Source organism: Sciurus carolinensis, chromosome 10 (genome assembly GCF_902686445.1).
Source record: "Sciurus carolinensis chromosome 10, mSciCar1.2, whole genome shotgun sequence".
NCBI lineage: Eukaryota > Metazoa > Chordata > Mammalia > Rodentia > Sciuridae > Sciurus > Sciurus carolinensis.
In genome coordinates, this window is record NC_062222.1 from 4,952,750 (window position 1) to 4,974,218 (window position 21,469).

At 39.4% G+C, this 21,469-nt stretch overlaps 1 protein-coding gene across 2 annotated transcripts in view; it reads left to right on the top strand.

The window, feature by feature from the left end:
- The window catches only part of Fat4 (FAT atypical cadherin 4), a 158,191-nt gene that overhangs the window by 89,757 nt on the left and 46,965 nt on the right, over window positions 1–21,469 (top strand). For both annotated transcript variants that reach the window (XM_047566294.1, XM_047566295.1), the window contains 2 exons: window positions 851–1,025; window positions 19,271–19,451. In XM_047566294.1, the coding sequence (XP_047422250.1) occupies window positions 851–1,025; window positions 19,271–19,451 (356 nt within the window). The remainder of the gene's footprint in view (window positions 1–850; window positions 1,026–19,270; window positions 19,452–21,469) is intronic.

Genomic DNA, 21,469 nt, shown 5'->3' on the forward strand with positions numbered 1-21,469 from the left:
AAGTTGGAAAAGTTTCTGACTAGCAGTGTTCTCCCTTCCCTCTTCCTAAGTTCAACTCCCTGCTGAGATTGATGGTAGTGCTGTTGACACATGGGCAGGCTTCCCCAGGGGTCCTGGGGCCAGGTTCTCAGGGTCCTGAGAGAAGAATCAAGAGAGATGCAGGAGGCTGGTTGTGAGGCAGAGGGTTACTGAAAGCAGAGCACAGAGTGCGGCAAGCAGGGGAGCTCCTCTGCCCAGTGGGGCTCACTTTGATTGGCACGTTGATTGACAGCTGAATTTGACATAATTATTTCTCTATTGCCTGTGTGCTTCTTTTACCCCCAGAAAGTTCACTGAGGGGAAGCAAACGCCATGCTGGTGTGTGTTCACTAGCAACGAGTCAAACATATGCCAGTCCCTTGGGCTATTGTGCATGCCCAAGATTGAGGACTTTACCTTTAGGGACTTGATTTCCCCTGGTGGTCCTCCCTTAAACTGTAGCTTGGCCCAGTTTCCCCTCACAGGAGGGGGCTTCCAGCTAGTGTTGAGAAGGGCTGAGGGCCCGAAGGCATGGTGGCCTCTCCTCTGCCTTTTCTATCCCTTCCCCATGCCCCTTCTTTTACCTAACATTAGCAACTTTGCGGAGCCTTCCAAAATGTTCTGCAATAGTTCTATGCGTATTTCTGCACAAACAGACATGCACAACGCATGCTATTCTTTACCACTTTTATTTTTTACTTGAAAGCTTGAAACTCTTAGGAATATTTCACATGACTTAATCTCATTGTCTTTTCACTGATACATTTTATTTCTTGGTGTGCATTAGGATAGGTTTGCTCCCATCAATGATGCATCCCGTTCTCCCCTGTAGGTGGTGGCAAGGGATGACGATCAAGGATCCAACAGCAAACTCTCCTATGTTCTAGTTGGTGGTAATGAAGACAACGCTTTTACTCTCTCGGCCAGTGGAGAACTTGAAGTCACACAGAGTCTGGACCGTGAAACCAAGGAGCACTTTGTCTTGACTATTACAGCTACAGATTCAGGTGAGTCCATTCCAACTGGGTTCAGTTGCGAATAATTTTTTTATGAGTAAATGAAAATATTTTTGTTCATCCTTACATTAGTCACTTGTTAAAATCTACTAATGCTTGAAACACTCACTGTATCTACATAATTAACACCACATAGATGACTTCAGAAAATGTATGTACGTGGTAAGAACTGAAACGCATCAGAATCAAATTTCTGATCAATCAAATCAGATTTCTGTGAAACAGAGTCAATCCTTGCTCAGGGTACCTCTGGGTGTGCCCTACTCCACACTTGAATAGGAAGCATTTACAGAGCTTTACCTTTGAAAATGTACAGATGGTTTGATGGTCATGGAGACTTTCATTGGTCATAGGGCTCTGGTTGGCTTAGCAATGAGTGAGGTGCCATAGGATTCATGGAAAGCACTGCACATCAGCCTTGGGTATCTGCAAACAGTAGCTGGTTACTCATACTGGCTACTTATTATTGTGTAGCAGGTAGCCATGAAAAGCAGCCCATTTTTAAAAAAGCAGTAGTGCTGTTCACATTTTTTGTTTTATGCATATTGTTATACAAATGGACTTGTGGAATACAAGTTATCATTTTTAGTTTGACTGTATTCTTAAATATAGAAAGCTAATTCAAAACTGAATAAACCAAAGTGTACCAAAGAATCAATATACCTTCAATAAGGTAGGTATTGCTTAAATATTTATTGAATACGTGAATTTAAAAACACTAATTCCTGAGGATTGATGAATTATGGATCTTTTTCCTTTTATAACATTTTTAATGGAAATTAGTGTCACAATTCAGTATTTAGTATTAAATTTTTAATTATGTTGACACATTTAAGAAAAAAATTGTTTAATATTCTTGAGTCAAAGGACATTTGTTGGAACTTCAAATGACTGAAATTACATATGTGTGCACACACACATATGTATATTTATATGCCTGTTATATATATAATATGTATTATATATAATATAGATACATATGTAAGCATAGTGTAGATATATCGATACTCAAATATAACAACATTCTGAGATTTCAAATGGTTATTTTACTATTGTTGAAATGGTTTCTATTAATATAATGATTTAAAATTTTTATAATGTGTTAAAAACTTTTCAGGTTATAATTCTACTGTTTTGACATAATACTGCTCATAAAATACCAGGAGATTTTCAGTTTATGGCTAGCAAAAGATTTACACTAAGTATTCCAATGACAATGCTACTGATTTTTAATTGAGTTTCATTTTCGCTCTTGATCTAGATATGCACATACATGTAAATGCTTCATGAAAGAACAATACTTCCTGCATTTTTAATGTGCCTGAATTACCATGTTACATTAATGCTAACTATAAAACTCTGAGAATTGATGAACATAATGCGGTGTGACAGCCTTGTGAACTTTAACCATGTTAATCTGAAATGTGTTTCTTTATGTGTGTAGTCAGTATTGTGCTTTGTGGTCACTAGGCATTAAGGGTGAGCATTCTTCCGTGAAAAATGTGATCACTTCTGTGTTTCCCAAATCAGTCACGTATACCAAAAGTCACCTGGAAAGAACAGAGGGTGTACTGAATAGAAATTGCAGAGTTCAATAGCTAGAACTAAGGTTGTTTTACTACAACACCCCAGCCTCGGCTCTTGTCACTAATCCCAACTGAAATCCTGTGGTCATCTCCAGGAGACACCAATACAAACAGGCTTTGTGGATGGGATTGCGGGGAGAAATAGAACCAGGAATTCAGTTCCTTAAGGTGTCACTCACTGTAAAGCTTGCTGCACAGACGTGAGCCACAGTGCCAGGCTTCCAGGTAGGGAGGAGCAATGACTGTGAACGACAGGGTGTGCGTGTGGTGGCCTGAGATTTGCAGGGCATGGCCCATAGAAGGTTCCCATTGGGAGATTTGTACTTTGAATCATTCTAGGTCAAGAGCTTTGGCAGAGAAGGAACATAGACATGTAGACATGAATGACTTTTTTTACCAAATACTTCTACGAATTAAAAATCTTCTCTTGTGCCTGAGAAGCAAAGGAGGAAATGTTATAAAGGGAGGGGAATGATAGATATACACACACACATATATATATATACACATATATATCAGTGTGCCAAGTTTTACAGACATTTATCCATTTCTACACAGGATTTTTTGTTATCATCTCAATTACCTAAAGACTTAAGTGTTTTTGTTTCTTATTTAATTATGTAACCCAAACTCAAGTAGTTAAATCATTTACTCAGAGTTACATAGCTAATACATACCAGAGTAGATTCAGACCCCAGTGCATCTGACTTAACAGGTCAAGGGGTGCTGAAGGTTTCAGTGTGGAAGTTGTTTTAGTGAACTTTTTTTTTTTTAATGTCACTCTGACCAAAAAATCTGACAAGAGTAATATAGAGGAGGAAATTTTTTATTTAAATCCGTAACTCTGGGCCTAAGATAAGGCAGAACATTATGGCAGAAGGGTATAAAGGAGGAAAGCTGCTCAGGATAAAGCAATCAGGAAGCAGAGAGAGCTATACTCACCAGGAACAAAATGTAAACCCCAAAGGCACATCCCCAGTGACCTGCTTACTCCAGCCACACCCTACCTGTCAACAGTCACCACCCAGTTAATTCATACCAGTGGGGTAATCCACTGATCATATCACACCTCTCGTAAGCTAATCATTTTGCCTTTGAAAATTCTTGCATCGTCTCACACGTGGGATTTGTGGGGATACCTCATAGTTAAACCATAATATCTCACCCCTGGCCCACCAAAACTCATGCTCATCTCACAGTGAAAAAGTGCATTTAGTCCATTTCCAAGAGCGCCCACCATGTTAACAGTTCCAATATCGAGCCACTGAGTCATTTGAGACTCTTAGTGGTGAGAGTCAAGATCAAAACAAGTTTCATAAATTTAATATATAATGGCACAGAATAAACATTTTCATTCCAAAAGGGAGAAGTAGGGGCATAGAAAGAAGGGATGAGGACGAAAGCATGACCTAAACCCAGGTGGGCACATGAGTCCTATAGTGTCACGTCCAGGGCAGGTGGCACCATGACGTTCTCTCCAAAGGGCTTAAAAGTAGCTCTAGTCCTCTGGTCGTGCTGGTTGTCGCCTCAGTTCCTCTTTCCTGGCTTGTTTCTGCTTCACTCCAGCAGTTTCCTCAGCAGATGTCCCATATCACTGGCTTCTCTTAATTCTGGGGGTCTCTACTCCAGTTTCCATTTCTTCTCACATTGTCTTGCATCATCCTCTCAGGGGTAGCCTGCAGAGACTCTGTTTTTGCCACATTTAATCTATTATTCCTGAACTTCCGTTGAAATTTGGTGGAAGCCTTCATGACCTGCTAACTCCAGCATCCTGCACTCCTGCAGAACCAACACCATGTGGTTGCTACCAAGGTCTGCCATCATATTAACCAGTAGCCATACCTCCTGAGGCCACAGCTGTAGCAACCTGACCAGCTAGGCATGGTGAAACAGTTTCTTAAGCCCCGCTGTACAAGCAGGGTAGGTGCCCCATACTCTCTTCTCAAAGGAATTTTTACTTTTACACCCTTCACCCTGATATGGGTGTGGTCTTGCCAGTTTCTGAGTTGCCCTCAAGTCCTCTTCCCTATTATTTCAGGGTAAAGTACTCAGTATTTCTTTAGTGGCTGTACCCTCTTTAACAAACAGAACTTCCTGAGACACAGTTTTACTTGTACTCTTCTGGCCAAACTACAAATTTTTCAGATCTTTATACTCTGCTCCTGATTTTCATAGTAAACTTGGGTAAAAGTGTCCAATAATATCCATGCCATCTCCATATCCTGAATGCTGTGCTGCCTTGAAATTTCAGATTACTTTGTCCAACACTTTTAAATTTCACCTCACAGAGAAAGTCCGAAGACAAGGACAAAATTCAGACAACTTCTTTGGCAGAATGTAACATGAAAGACCTGTGGTCTAATATCCAGCAGAGCCCTCCTCCTCTGAAACCTCTTGAGCCCAGTCTTTACTTTCCCCAGTTCTCTTGGCATTCTATGAATCACCCACTAAGCTCCACTTACAACATTTTAAAGATTTTCCATCTTGCATCTCTAAATTTTTCAAAAGTTCTGTCCCTGCGGACCAGCTCCAAATTCTTCTGAACCACATGGTCAGATTAGTCCCAGTAGTGATTCCATCTCTCTGTACCCATTTCTGTTTTAGTTAGCTTTTTCGTCATTGTGACCAAAAGACCTGACAAGAACTTTTTTGAGGAGGGAAAATTTATTTTGACTTATGGCTTCAGATTTTCAGACAAAAGATGGCCAACTCTGGGCCGAAGGTGAGGCAGAACATCATGGTGGAGGACATAACAGAGGAAAGCTGTCAGGACATGGCAATCATGAAGCAGGGAGAGCTTTGGTCACCAGCGACAAAACCTAAACCCCAAAGACATACCCCCAATGACCCAACTCTTCCAGCCATACCCTGCCTGCCTGTAGTTGCCACCCAGGTAATCAGTAGCAGTGGATTAATCCACTATTAGATCATAGCTCTCATAATCCAGTCATTTTACCTTGGAACATTCTTGCATTGTCCCACTTATGAGCTTTTGAGGAAAACCTCATATTCAAATCATAGCACAGGTCAAGGAGAATTTGAAAAAAATTCACTCCAGCAATTCTCTTATTTACAAAGCAATCCCCATAATAATGCAAAGATAAAAATTTGTATTTGAATTGATTTTATTTACATTCTGGTTCTGTCATGCATTTCTTTGTGATTCAGGTGAATGACATCATTTCTCTCAACTTCATTTCCTCTGCAAAATGGGGTAGTAGCAAATTTGAAGTACTTATTATAAATTTAATTGAAAAGACATGTTAAACTGCTAAATCTCATTCCTTTCCCATAGTATGTAAAATTATTTTAATAATAGGGGTTTTCTGTCAACTTTAATAATTCATAATTCTTAGCAATATTTGCCATACTGCATACTATATAAATATTATCATTCAAAACGTATGGATTAAATTTCTAAAATTCTATTTAAAAAATTACCATTCATTTAAAACCTCACTTAATCACTATGTAGATTGATATGTTCTTTTGCGCATCAGGCATTTCTTATTAAACTTCTAAAGAATACATGCATAGTAAGTGTTTAACCATTCAAAAAGGCCACAAATTTTAAAAAGTGTAGTCCAGCCAAATTATGGTTAAGCAGGTTTATGTGGGCTTGGCCAGAAAGCTTAACAAACTCCTGTAGTATTTCTTCATCAAAATAACAATACCAAAGGAGCATTTGACTAAGGGGAAAAAGAAAGGAAGAAAACTTGGAATGAGAGAACTACAGATATTTTCTTCCAACACGCATGAGCCAGCCTGGAGGGGGAAACTTCTCAGAAGATGGTTCCATGCAGCACTGGGCTGCATGTGCACACTACTCAAGAATGCATTTGGAGTACGCACTTGGAGCCTGAGGGTCCTTTGTGGGTCATGCAGAAAGCAATCGGAAGTTCTGAGGAAAGTCAGCCTAGGTGAACTTAAAGTCACTGAGACTCCTATGTGACCCCATTTCTATGTTCTGTTAATTCTTTTGCATCCTTTTGATATCATGAATAGCCACAGTTTCAGGAAAAGGTGAAAGTTTTAGACCTCAGGTTTCAGGATCTGCAGTTCAGTCCTATTTCCAGGAATGCACTCTCTGACACAGGACTTAAAATACATATTTACTGCTGTGATTTAGCAGTCAAACTGGTGGATGACATGAGAAAATTCAGAAAACCCTGGCAGTCTTCAGACACAGATGCCATGTTATTCTCAATTTTGCAGTGTTCTTAAGACCAGGAAAATGTCAAAGTGTTCTGAAGAAAGAGAGTTGGACAGTTTTATTCCTTATCTCACAAATCACTTTCCCTTTGCTCTTATCTGGTGGCAGCAGAGAGATAGGTCAACGTCGTGGATGGGGTAGGAATTGAGCGGCAGCTTTTTAATCTTGCACACTTCTAAATCTTTGAATTCTTTTTTGGAGAAAACATTAGCATTCCAGCTATCATCATATTTTTATTTACTGACTACATGTCCATAGGGTAGCACATCTGGAAACTCTCCACTCCTGTCTACTGCTCAAAATAAGCCACAGTCCGCCGTCATGTGTATGAGACTGAATGTTGCATTACTAAAAACAGAACAGAGTAAAAGGCTTTGGCTCACTTTCCCCCGTAGGATTAAGTTGCTAAGCAGACTACAACTCGATAAAAGATAGCATTTTAACTAATTAAAAGCACAGATATGCTGCCTTCCCTATGCATTATTTATTGTTACTTCTGAAAACAGGTACTGGACTGAATATAAGCTCCTGGGGCCCACAGGCTCTGCTGGGCACAGAATGCAGGCAGGTCTTCATGGGATCTGCTGAAGAGGAGCTTGCTTAAAGCAGCTCTGTCCTTCCATGCTTCCTCACAAGATTGGGTCTTGCTGTTTTATCACTTGTGCAATAAACAAAATATCTCAAGTGTAGTTAGTAGTAGGGAATGATCGGGAAATCAGAATGGTATACTCCCCAAAATTATCAGAATGTTAATTTGTGAACTGGACATATATCCTAGAGGCAAATACACAGACCTCCCAGTTCAACCGAGCATCAAACACTGCTTCTACTGTGTTCTGTAGACAGGTTGCCTGTGGCTCTGTGACTTCAGGTTTACATCTGTAAATAAAACACACTAATTCCTACAAAAATTTATTGTTTAAAGTAGATAAGAAAAGAAAATGGTTTGTTTTAGCAACTGATTAGGTCCCCTGCTTGCTAGACATCTCTCAAGCTTAAGTGGGCCAAAGTAAAACTTGGTGATTTCCTTCCTGCATAGATTGCTGGGTCCACTGTTTCACAATAGGGAAGGTCTACCCTATTATTCTTTATTCCTCTTCTGCTGTACCTCACCTTCGACAAATCCATTCAGAGTGGACTTTGCCTCAGAAATGTCTGCAGAGCCTGGAATTTATCTGCTTTTCTTCACCCGCATGATGCCCACCTCGGTCCAAGCCAGGGCTAGCACCATAGCTTCCTAACCCTCTGTCTGTTCTCCTGCATGCCACATCAAACAGCAAGCATCTCATGAACTTTTAAAACTGTAAACTTGATTGTCATACTCCATTGCCTGCTTAAAACCCTTCACTGGCTTCCAGAATGAAGCCTAAACTGCCAACCCCTGACCACGTGCATCATGAGGGGCCACTGCCCACCTACCTGACCTCTTCTGTCTCCTGATGCTGCTTTGACCCTGAGCCCGGAGTCACTGGCGTCTGCTCACCCTGGACTCTTCCCGACTCTGCGTTTGAACGTGGTCACCGTGGACGTACTTACACCTCGGTGTTTCAGATCCAGGTGCTGGCCTCTTGAGAGCGGCTGCTGAAAAGTGGCTGCCCACTGCCAATTCCAGCAGGTTGGCTTCCTTAGAACTGTCCGCCTCTCCCCTGCCCATGGCTCTTGGCCCTTCTGGCTCTCTCTGTACGGAGCCTTCCGCTCTGTGGCCAGCCCCTCTGTTCTGTTTTGGTGGAGTTGGTGGAGTGCTCAAGTCTTGTTATTTGGCATTATATCTACATAAAGTGTCCTTGGAGAGAACTTACTGGCTCTCTGCCCAATGCCCCTTCCCGTCTTCTCTGTCACCTTGCCCTGTGAGCAGTTCTTAACACTGGCTGCTATTTAAAGTCTTCTGCGTCCATGTGGTTCAGCGGATGAGTGTGCGTCCTGGTTGACCTCATCCACCTTGACCCTCCTTCCAGGAGAGTGCCGGCTTCCTGAGAGTCACTCAGAACCATTCCCACAGTGGGACCTGTGACCACATGGGAACTTAGTACATTTTGCTGAATGAATGAATAATTTCAGTGGATGAGAAAGATCACAATTTGTTATCCATTAATCACCCGCCTGTTACCTTAATGCGCAATGGTTATTCTTGTTTATATAACACGCTTGTATTTCTTTTATTGTTCCATATTTGCCACTTGCAGATTTTGTAAAGGACAAAGAAAAAGTACAAACGTCTTTTTAAACTCATGGCTGGAATTCCAGAAGTTTCTGCTAAATTGGTCGTGGTCATTCAAGCTGACCTCTGCTTGGAGCAGCAGTGCCGGTGCCCAAGGCGCTGTGGTGTCTCCTGCCATGTGATACATTGCAGTCACATGCAAGGACCGCGGAAGCATTTTATGACTTTGCTTAGAACACTGCCTAAGCTGTATTCTCATGACTCCCTGAACCTTCCGGCTCCTACTTCACTCTGTTATCTAGCAGACGTTTCTAGACAGGTCTGCCTGCTACCCTGTGCTTAGTAGCTGCTTACTTTTTCTTGATTTGATACACTAATTCAAAATCTGCCTAGGAAGACCCTACATGCTTTTGAAAAGTTTTACCACATAGAAATTCTTTTCAACCTGGATTTCCAAAAGCAAAACAAACCTTCCACATCTCTCATATATCCTGGAACTATCAGCGTTTCTGCACCTACCTTCCACATGCCAGTTGGTTTCATGCAATTTAAATATGAGGGCCTGTCGGTCTTCAAAACAACAGTGTGAGAGGCTAGCTTGTTGAAGTTTGTTATGAATTTCTGAGGGCTTTGATAAACTATTTTACACATCTGTGCAACTAAAATTGTCTTCAGGAAAAATAGGTCTTCAGGAATTTTTTTAACTTAAGATTATCTTGCATTCTCGCTGGCAAACCAATGGCTGTGAGCCATGAACGGTTGCACCAAGCCTTCTGTGGAACAGAATTGGTATGTGAGGTGGCAGTAAAACAAGATGGCACAACCGCTGGGGATGTTACAGTGGTGACTCAGTGTGTGGCCTGGAGGAATTTATGACGAGAATCTTGTCCAGCAAAATTCTAAATTAGAGAAATCTCGGTTAGAATGACAATTTTGTTGGCCAGAAGACTTCCTGGAGATAAACCAATCCACCTGCTTCATTACCCGGAGAAGGGAATCGAAGGCGGCAGCAGGAGGGTTTGCCACAGCTGCTAGTCCCAAGGGAGGCAGAGTGAGTGACCGTGTCCAGGATTGCTGCATTCCATCCCAGGTCCTGCTCCCTGGACATTGGTTATCACACGCAAAATTGGGATACTCCTTAAAATACCCTACTGACTCATGGCACAACATCAGTTTCCAAAAATGCTATTTTAAATCCTGTTTCTTTTCATAACCTATTTATTACTCTTTAATGAATGAAATATTCAATGCTTATTTTCCTTTCCCCAAAGAAATAAAATTTTCAAAACATTTTTAAGTGAAGCCAGATTAACAGGAATTAGTAATTTCAATCATGATCTTTTTGACAGTAGCTTTTAGGCATGGTTGAAATTAAATGAATAAGTAGGAGGAGATGCAGAGGATTTATTAGTCTTTACAGGTAGAAGATGATGAGATTGCTAATCATCCCTGCCAATTATCATTTGGTGTTTATTGCAATCAAACTATGACACTAATTTAATATACGTGTAAGTATGTTCTAATTATAGTCAACAAGACTATTCTGTTTTGTGAGGTTTATTAGCATATAACAAGAGTGCCGATACTGATTTTTCAGGAAATGTTTAGAGAGCACCATCTTTGAATATCCTAATCACTGGTGAAAAAAGAAGTTCATTTGTGCTAAAGCTTGGATTATAGTCAGAAAGACAGATAGCAAAATATAATGCACACACCAGGAGTGATGTGAAATGCAATGAAGTCCAATACAGCCCAATAAAGCAGGTGAGGTGGGCATTCCTCAGTGGTGTTGTCTGCACCTGAGTCCCTGAGTGGAGATGAGTTCGGTTTAGCTAAGACCCAGCTAGAGTCTGGTGGACTGGAAGGAGGAAGTCAGGAGCCCAGCCATACAGGTCTCTGAGGTCCAGGTCTGGGCTGACCTTCATTCCCAGGTGAAGTCACGCCAGGGCTTTGAACAGGGAGTGTTCGGGTGTGAGTGTAACTGATTTTGTGGAGAAGAGAGGGTCAGGAGCAGTGGTGGAGAAGAAAGGAGAGCTGGTGGGTAAGAGCCCATTACCCTAGTCCCTGAGAGTGGTGTTTGAAATTAGCTGAGAGTGTGGCGTGAAGAGAATCCCTGTCCCTCTGCTCCTCTTGGTTCAGTGGTGGGAGCCTGTCAATTAGCAAGACCAAAGACAGATTAGCAAGTGTATTTGACGTGAGTTGTGTGGCACAGGAGACTTCCAAAGGGCAGGAGACCTGGAGAAGGCTTGCGCACAGTTATGCTAGGTTTGCAGAGCAGAGAGGAGAGCGGGGATCAGGGGATCAGGACTGAGCTGAAGGGAGTGAGCGGGGAAGCGGCTGACGCTCCAGGTTCCTCTCTGTCCCTCTGTCTCAGTGATAAGGGTGCTGCTTCCCACCCTGTGCAGTGAGGACCCCTCTCAGCTGCCGCTCTTACCACCTGCCTCAGGGGAGGAGAAGCTGGATGAGTCCTTCCTGCATCCACCATTCCCAGATTTCTCATATTCAGACTTTAATACGCCAAGACGTTGCGCTTTGGGGTGGTGTGTTCTGAACCCCACTGGGTGTCAAGAACTTACCCACTTTATCCAGTGAAGAAGTTGAGCCACTTGGACTCAAGGATGGGATTTGAGGTAAGGACTGGAGACAAATCACACAGAAGTCCTAAACAATTGGCCTGGGCAATTGGAGATGAAGAGAGTCAAGATTTTCGGGCAGTTGTCAATAATTGTTTTTGACATGTTATCTTTGAGATACAATGACAGCCATTGGAGATGTCAAGTAGATAGTTCCATATCAAGGTGGAGTCCTGGGGGAGGACAGGCAAGTACAGACACAGCTTGGGAATGCAGAGACATTTAGATGATGCTGTTCTGTCCCTGGCGACCCCTGCACACCAGGCTCTGTGCTACAGCATCTCATTGAATCTCAACAGCCCAGTTAGATACTTCGTCCAATTTTATGAATTCAAAAAAAAAAAAAAAAAAGAAACAAACCCCAAACTGAGTGTTTAAAAGAATTAAGTTACTTGACTTATGTTTCATTCATCCGTTTATCAGTGAGCACAGGATTTGAAATCTGTGAGGAAGCACCTTGCTAATTACTCACAGTTTTCTGCTCTCCGCTGGTCTGCCATATTCTTTTCTATATAGACCATGTCTATGACAGTTTTTCTCTTTTGGGTGGATTTCTTTCCTATTAAAAGGAGTACTGATTTAGGAAGTTAAAAATCAAAAACCAGACATGTGGTTCTCTAAAATAATTCATGAAGTTCATAAAGCAGGAATTTTCATAAATTAGAAATCACTGGGTTATTCTCTTCATCAAACCAAGTCTTGTATACACCAGCGTTTTATAAAGTGAAGTGTGCAAAGAAAATAGATAAGATGCTGGATTGTGGAATATGCATGATGTGCGCGCACATTCCTTTGTAGAGAATGCAGTTGGCTGGGTGCCTGTTTGCATTGCGTATGAGGAGGGAGATTAATCTGTGCACAAATTAAATTAATTATATTTGATCTATTCAGAGTCTAAAATGCTAAAGGGACACAGAGATATTCTGGCTATAGATTTGACCAGAAAGTCCCATTATGAAGTGTCTCTGTGTTAACATAATTAACCTGTCTATGGGGAAAAGTCAAGTTATTAGCATTTCTAATTAAGGGCATTTACCACCGCTTGGAAAGAGGGAAGAAGCAGCATTCTTGTGCTGATTGGAAATTAGTTTTTAATGGAGAGGAACCATGATGTTTCTGCAAAAGGTCACGTCGGCAGCTAAGAGGATGGATCACCATGTTGTACTTTCTTGGTGAGGACATGGTGACATTTTCAATCAATACTGTCTGTCACAATGTTTAGCTGAGGGGGGTCATTGCAGTACAGATGGTTCCATAATCAAAGGAGAGGTTAGGATTGTGTTATGACATTTTACATCTCAAGGGTTGGTTTCTAAATGTTCCAGAAAGATGGTATTTTGTTGCAGAGCAATTTTTGGGAGAAGTTTGTATTAGGGCAAGCATTTTTAATAATGAAAATTGCCTGAAACTGTTTCTTAAAGCCACAGCGATTCCATAAATCAAATAGTGCTAGAGTTATTTCCAACCATCAAAAACTAATTGCATTTAAGTTACCTGAGCCTAATGCAACTTTGGTTACTTTTATGGAGTTTTGTTTTCAGGGTTGATAATTGGTTGTTATTTTACTTCCTCTGATTTCTAGCAAGACTTTGTCTCATGTCTGTTTGTGACATAAATATCATTATGAATCATCTATCTAAATAAGTTTCTTTAAATCAATTAATCTTAGTAGGAAAAAAATCTTCCTTTATGAAAAATTCATTTTCATAAGATTAGAAATACAAAATGATGATTTAATTTCCCAAATTTTTGTTGAATAAGAACTAGAACTGCCATTATGTTCCATAGAATTAAAACCCATAAAATAATGTCAGTCTATGATCCATTCACTTCATATTAACTATAAATCTGAGTCCACAAAGGAAATAAGCTGATATGCCAATAAGCTATTTCCAATATTAAAGAAAAATTTTATATTACCAAGAAGATTAACATCATGTATAATAGAAAATAAACTGATTTCATTATAAGGAAATTTCTTTCTTTCCAAAAGCTCTCTATTTTTATCTGTTCAAATTTTAAACATTTGAAGACTACATTTATAGTTCTTCCACAAAATCTATAATTTGCTGTTTGCCCTAGGGAGTCAGGAGCTAGGTTGAGTTCAGAGTTTGAGCCTCTGATGTTTCAGGGTTTTTGTATCCATGTTGATTCATACTTTTTAATCCTCTGAATGGTGATTTCTTGATGTGCATGTTGAAGGATAAAATAGTTAATATTATGTTTTATTTTATGATTTTAAAAACATTCTTGTGAAATATCCACGACATAAAATTTACCATTTAGCCATTTGTGTGCAAGGCTCCATGATGTAAAGTACATTGGTGTGCGACATTTCACTGTCATTTTCATGACACTACTAAACAGTTTCTTTTAGTTTTTCTTGTCTCTATACGCTATGCAAATTACATGAAGGAAATACAGTGTTTTTAACAGGGTCTTGAAGATTTAATAAAAAAATTAAGTGATACCTAAGGGTGTGTGTGTATATAAAATTATAAGTATATATTATGTGTAATTTATTTAGGAACAATTGTAGAACTAATAAGGAAGTGATATATTATTTGAGAAAATAAAAATTTTAAAAATACAAAGCTATTGGTCACATTGGTAATGTTACACATTTATTTTATGTATTTTCTGGATTCAAATTTAAATCTAACCACAAAATTTCAGAGGATAGTTTACTTACTGTAAGAAAAATGTTTTTACTTCATGGGAAATAGAAGGTCACCCTTGACTGTAACCAATATACACCATTAGGGGTGTCCATGCCCCACATGTTTAATGTCAAGAATGAAATCAACTTTATTGGAATGGATATCAGTTAAATGAAAATTCTGGTTCTGCTCAGTAACTGTTCATGTTTCATGAAAGTATGTTTTATTTATAGGGAATAATATAAAAATGCAACCTGCATGAAGCTTAACTTTCAATTAATTGTTTAGTCTCATCTATTATACTTATCATACATGTGTTTTGTGATAGAGCATTAACCTGCAACTTTTTCTTCCTGCAATGTTGCTTTAAATTCCCCTGAAGTTCATTTTGATGTATTTGAGTTTATTAAGCCATCAGTGATAAAGGGAGGACTAGTTTAATCACCTCCCAAATTCGAGTGCATAAAATTTGATCCAGACAATGCCTGAGATTACCTGTGGTATAATGAACAGAGGACCAAACTGTAGCCAATCTGTGTGTGTGTGTGTGTGTGTGTGTGTGTGTGTGTGGTTGCGTGTATGTGGTTGTGTGTGTTTGTGCATGTGATTTGTTTTTTGCATAATTTAAAAAGTGTCATTCATGTGGCATTTTAATATTTAATATTTTCTCATCTATGTACTTCACGTATCCACTGTATATATAAAATACACACAAGTATTTTATGGCTATGATGTGGAAAGATTCTTATGTTTGCCCATGCTTACTTTATATCTATTCATATATACATGTAAGCATGTATCTATCCATAGGTAATACATAAAACTTTACAAATTGAAAATTGAAATTCCTCTGTCTTCTGACTATGAATTATAATTAGACTTCTGAACTATAATTGCAGTTCTGACTTCTAATGCAACATCCCCTGCACCCTCCAAACTTGTAATCACAAATTTCTGAGACCTTGACCTTCTGTCTTGTGCATTCTGTCCCTTTTGCTGGACACTGTCCTCCACCAGGGGAGTGGCAGTACGTTGTCTCTCTCCTTTCTGGTTGCATCTGTTTCCATCAATGATGCAACTGGGCAATCCGCCCTCTCACCCCACTACCTACATGATTCACGCTGCGCACGGCCCCTCTGATTCTGAATCTTTTCGGGGGATTCAGAATTAATCAGGATCTTCTGTTTATAAGTAGTTATGCTACCTCCAAAACTCTGGCCTCTATCCTCAGCCTTCTCAGACCCCAGCCATGGTGTATTTCTAGAGGTGTTCAATTCTTTGAACTTTCAGTGATGGGATCACTAGATCAGATTTGTGTGTATAAAATTACAGAAATTAATACAGACCAACCCCAAGAGCTAATGGTATTCATTATAGGTTTATATAAAGTTCAATTCAACAAATTATTCCTGCTCTTGCTTAGTTTACAGATTAATAGAAGATATGGCAGAAATATTTTGATAATCATGATAGTGTGGAGTCAAAGATCTGCTCTAAGAGTGGCATGGTTTCATCTGAGCTTATGAGCTTAGAAAAGAAGGTTTTAATAATTCAAAATTGGTTAATGTAAAAAAAATGGTTAATTCTTTTCAAAAATTAAACAGTGATATCTTCTTCATGGAATCTGTATATTAAATGTGTCTTACATGCATGAAATACTTATTCACTGATCTGGTTTCAAATGAGAATGCAATTATATATCTGTGCACACCCACATATGTATTTCAGTTTATTTCTAAATTGGTTTGGACACAAGTAATTTGGTTTCAATATTTGACATACTGAAGGTGAGCATCTTGGTAACTTACAAGAGGAGACGACCCCTAGGCAGGCAGGTGAATCAGCCCGGAGCCAGCGGAAAGCTCTGAACCCAGCGAAGAGGAAAATTAGAAAACATCACACGCCCGTTCACCAGCATGTACCCAGAAAAATGCTGGGAAACAAAAGCATGAGCACCCTGGCTGATTGCTTCACAAAGTTAAAAAGAAGAGTTATAAAAGAAAAACAAGCAAACAAACAGAAAATCAAGAACAATGACATGGCTTCATCATCAGCCAGCGCAAATGAGGAGATCCCAGATCTCTGGCCGCCGAGGCCTGGGGAATCCTACCCCTCATCTGGCAAGAAGAGTAGAAATGAGACTCATGTGAAATCGGGGGCTGTCCCACTTCCCTCCCCTGCTTGCCTTTTTCTGGCTACAGCTAACAAGCAGTGACTTCCATGGATCTTGCTGTTGGTCAACCAGTGAGAGGTTGGGGTGGCGGGAGGGTGTGGAAAAAGACCATCTTTGCTGTGAAGACGTGGAGCTTGCTGAAGGTCCTCTGCATAACCAGTCTCTTTTCCTGTTTGCTACTAACTCAGAATATGCCTCAGCAACAATATGTCGCTTGACAAAGAAAGACTCACATGCTCCTGACCAGTGAGTTAGTCATTTTATGTGGTTTTCCATATGTGTGTCACCAGGGACTTTAAAATGCCAAAGATAAATCCCTTGCTTGGCAGTTACTGGGTCCTTTCTCAACAAGCTGAAGCAAGTGTTACCACGCAATGTGTGCGTATCGGAGATATTCACATCTTCCTTAAACTCTCAGAGTAAAATTTAAGATTTTGCGTTTGAAAATAATACAATGCTTCTTCCACAAAGCTGTGAAACCTCTGGGAACTAAATGTCTCACATCTACTCTACAAAGAAATCTTTCAGATGAATTGTGATTCAAAATGTTCTCCCCAATAACATTATCAGAGGATTCAAATGTAAGGTTTGTGAAGGGAGGAAATATCCTGAGAGCTAAAATCCAGAAATCCATAAAATTAAAAATAGGGCTTTTATATGTCAGCCAATCTCCTATTTTTGTTTCTAAAACAAGTATCAGTAATAATGAGTACTTGAGAACACATTTTGCCAATGTGCTCAGTAGCGTCCGGAGCCCTGGTTAATGATTCCACTCACCTTCACTACCTCTTAGGGGTGGATTCTATTTACTATTTCTACTTCACATATGGAGAGAGATTTAGACAGCGGGGTAAGGTATCAATGGGAGAGGTCACAGAGCCCCGCATCTTCCCGTCCTTGCCTGGGGAACTTGATTTAGTTATCCCGTCTCTCAGTTCACATGTGTTTCTGTCCTTCCTCTGGCATCTCTTTTGCCCAAATGCTTAGATAGTCACTAAATTTATTTTTTTTAATGCAACCAGAAGGAAGACTACTGGTGTTATTCAGATCATTAACTTTCATTTCATGAACTATATGTAATCAAACACATACTTAAAGAATTTAGGCCAAATATTGGTCATTAGCATTGCTTCCTTAAATATTCATTTTAGCTTTAAAATGGCATTTGTGTATGTGTATGTGTGTGTGGAATATTTGTAGAATAACTTTACCATCATTTACAATAAATGACTATTGAAAAGGCAATTACCCTATTTTTTTAAAAGTTTGTAGTGAATTATAGATATAACCAATAGAGTGAGGGTTAATTTCAATTCGTGTAATGTAAAAATCAAGTATTATTGAATAAGATTGAATATTATTGAATAAGAATAATATTGAATAAGATTTCTGTAGTTATGAAGTTTTAAATATGCTAATGAAAATGAAATGCTTTATGAAAAATAGCTTACTAAGAAAGATACATATGTACATACATACATGTATATATGTATGTATATGTGTAAACAATTACCAGCATGCAACCTGAATTTAATTGCAGAAGTTTCCAGAAGGTGTCATTCTTCTTACAGTGTCCACCTCAATGGGTCATAAACATTCTTTTATCTGACATAGAATTTGAACTTCCTGTATAGAGCACAAAAATAGATCAGTAAAATCATTGCATTACATAATTTTCTAGTGTTTTGATTTTTGTTCTCACACATCTGAGCTTTTATAAAAGCCAATTGGTACTATGTTATCGGTAAGTACAGTCTATAGTCACACACACACACACACACACACACCCAAAGTTTTGAATGGTGGTAAGGGGTAAAGGAAATATTAGTAAATCTGGAGATTATTAGAAAAAAATAACACTGGAAGGTTGTGAATCTCAACACCATTCTGTGATAATCAGTGTACTGCATAAATGTTTTACAGATGAAAGAATGAATGAATGAATGAATGAATGGCTTTTCTTAAGGTATACAGAATAGAAAAATAAGTAGCATTTAAACTTCATATTAAGAGAAATGACCTTATGAAAGGAAAAGCAACATCTTAAGACAAAAAGAGAGTCTCTTGGGCTTTATTTATTTTAGATAGATTCAGTTAAATGGTTCTCCATTGTTTTTATTGGAAGAGTTAAAGTTTGAAAAATGACTGTGAAAGCTCAACCGAAGGAGATGATTCTGCATTTAGATATGAGGATAGCCACAAAATTCCAACCAAAGATGGCGTCTGACCTTCACCACAAAATGAGCCTGTTGAATTTTCTAGCACACATAGTGCCTCCACGTTCTTTGTTGAATGTTAGGTTCTAATCTATGCTGATATCAGAACGAAAACAAGAAATTAGTGAATCACTTCACTTCAATTAGATGGAACTAAATGATTCCACATCAACTCATTAATATAAATATGTTATCAGCAAGTACAAGATTACAGCTTTGAGTTTTTATTCTATAGTTCTATAAGACTAGTATTGTTTGTACTATTTTGATGTAACCAGGCACATTGCTGGTAGTGTCTCTTTTGTGGCATGAAAATGATACTACTGTGTTCTACATTGTTGAATCAGCACCTTTAGAATAGAATAAGTGCATGGCACATGCTTTTTGTGCAGAATCAGTAGAAACAAGTTCAATTTGTAGGTTGTCAAAGAAAATATTTTTCTTATGATGAAATTAAAAGTCAATCCATCACTTGTCTAATGTATTCAGAAATTTCACTTTGATGTTTTATAAATTCTCTTAGTTATGTCTAATTATTGTCAAATTCATTATGTCTGTCTTTCGTTAGCACTGAACTTGGTTTCCTTGCCTTCCTAGGATCCCCTGCCTTGACGGGAACGGGAACGATCAATGTCATTGTAGATGACGTCAATGACAACGTCCCCACTTTTGCCAGTAAGATGTATTTCATAACGATTCCTGAAGATGCACCAACTGGAACAGATGTCTTGTTGGTAAATGCCTCAGATGCTGATGCTTCAACAAATGCAGTTATAAGGTCAGTACATGTGACTGTAAATCTTGGTTACAAAATTGAACACTCATTAAACACTATCTTTGGATTTAATGAATAAAATTTTTCTGGAAATTCCATATCAATGCATAGAACTAGTCCTGCTATCGATTGCTGAATACCCCTAAAATGAGGACTAAAACAATAACGCATTTTCCTATTCTTAGTAATCAAGCAGTGATTAGAGAAGTGCAGCAGGGAAACTTGCTCAGGGGAAGTGTGGAACAGTTGAGCTGTAAGGTTCAGGTGGTGCAGCTGATCTGTTTCTCCCCGCCCAGGCCAAACGTGTGGAAGAAGAGTTCCACATCTTCCAGGGGAAGTCTTAAAGAGAAGGAATTTTGCAGATGCCCCTTCTGTAGGCTGGTACTGTTTCAATTAGAGTGGGTTAGATGTCGAGGAAAGCAGTGGATCAGAGAGACCTGGAGGAGGTCAGCTCAGTTACCAGTCAAGGACACACAGAATGATACCATGATGATTTGATCCATTATTTATTGATTTTTGCTTCTTACCTATTTTATTTTAACACAATCATCTTGGGAAACTGATTTTATTTAATTTCTTCCTATTGGCAAGCATGATTGGGTAGGAGGCCTCATAAGTACTTATAAGTACCTATAAAAAATACTTACTGAATTGCTGATTTGAATAAGAGTGCCAAAAAGAAAAGACTTTTACACTTTGAACCTTCATTCTTTTTAAGGTAGGCAACTAAATGCAAATAGAGAAGAGTATTTCATATAGTGAAGGCCACCTTGGAAATAGGTGAGGGACAGTGACAGGGAAGGCTTTGGATCTGTAGAAGGTGCCTCAGTCCGTTTGTGCAAGACTAGGTGATTTAATGGAGCATGGATTTATTGCACACATTTATGTACACTGGGACGTCCAAGAGGAAGGTGTCTGACAGAGCTGCCTCCATGCTGACTCCTTGTTGCTGCGGTTCCAGAGGAGCCTAAGTCTGAGTCCTCGTCTGAGGGAAGAGTAGGAGTGAGCCCACTCTGTCCAACCCTTTTATTGTTTTTTTTTTTTTTTTTTTTTTTTTTAATTTTTTGGTTTTTTGGCATGAGGAATTGAACTTTGGGTGCTCAACCACTGAGCCACGTCCCCAACCCGTTTTACTTTTTAATTTAGAGACAGGGTCTTGCTAAGTTGCTTAGGGCCTCACTAAGTTGCTGAGGCTGGCTTTGAACTTGCAGTCCTCCTGCCTCAGCCTCCAGAGCTGGCTCCAGCTCTTTTATAAGGGGCCTTAACTCACCCATGGAAGCTCCACTCTCCTGACTAATCTCTTCCCAAACACTTGCCCTCCCAAGAATATCATATTAGCCATTAAGTTTTGACTGTGAATTTTGAGAAACACATTTGGACCATAGCAGATGGCCTCTGTAAGGATGTGACCTTTAAGTTAGTAGTACAGGCAGTGTGGTGGAATTAAGCCTGTGTTTTATCTAAGAAGGACAGTGTATTTAGACCAGAGTGAGCAATGGGACAGGGAGATAGGCAGGCGCCAGATGATCCAGGTCATTTCATTGCTTCTGGGTCATGGCAAAACATTGAATTCTTAAGCTTATTTTTAGGTGGGAAACTATTGGAATATTTTAAAACCAAAGAAAAGTATCAACTTTCTGCATTTGGATTAGATTGAAGAGGCAGGACTATAGAGAGCAGCTCTATAGGGAAACAGGAAGGTCATCTGGTCACTGTAGTAACCAATACAGTGAATCAGACACAAGATGGAGACGTCACCGTCCAGGCAGAGGAAGAAAAATTGGGGGAATAGATTAAGGGTATACATTTGGTATTGACAGTGGGGCAAAGTGAAAGAGAAATCAGAATGGTCGATACTAAGTTTTCGTCTTGAACACCTGAGCAGATTGTGCATTGTTGACTGAAATGGGTGGGAATGGAAGAAAATCAGGTTTGGGAGATTTGGGAAGTTTCTGTTTGAACATAATTTGAGGTGACGACCATTCACAGTTAGGACATTGGAGATATGAGTGTGGAACCTA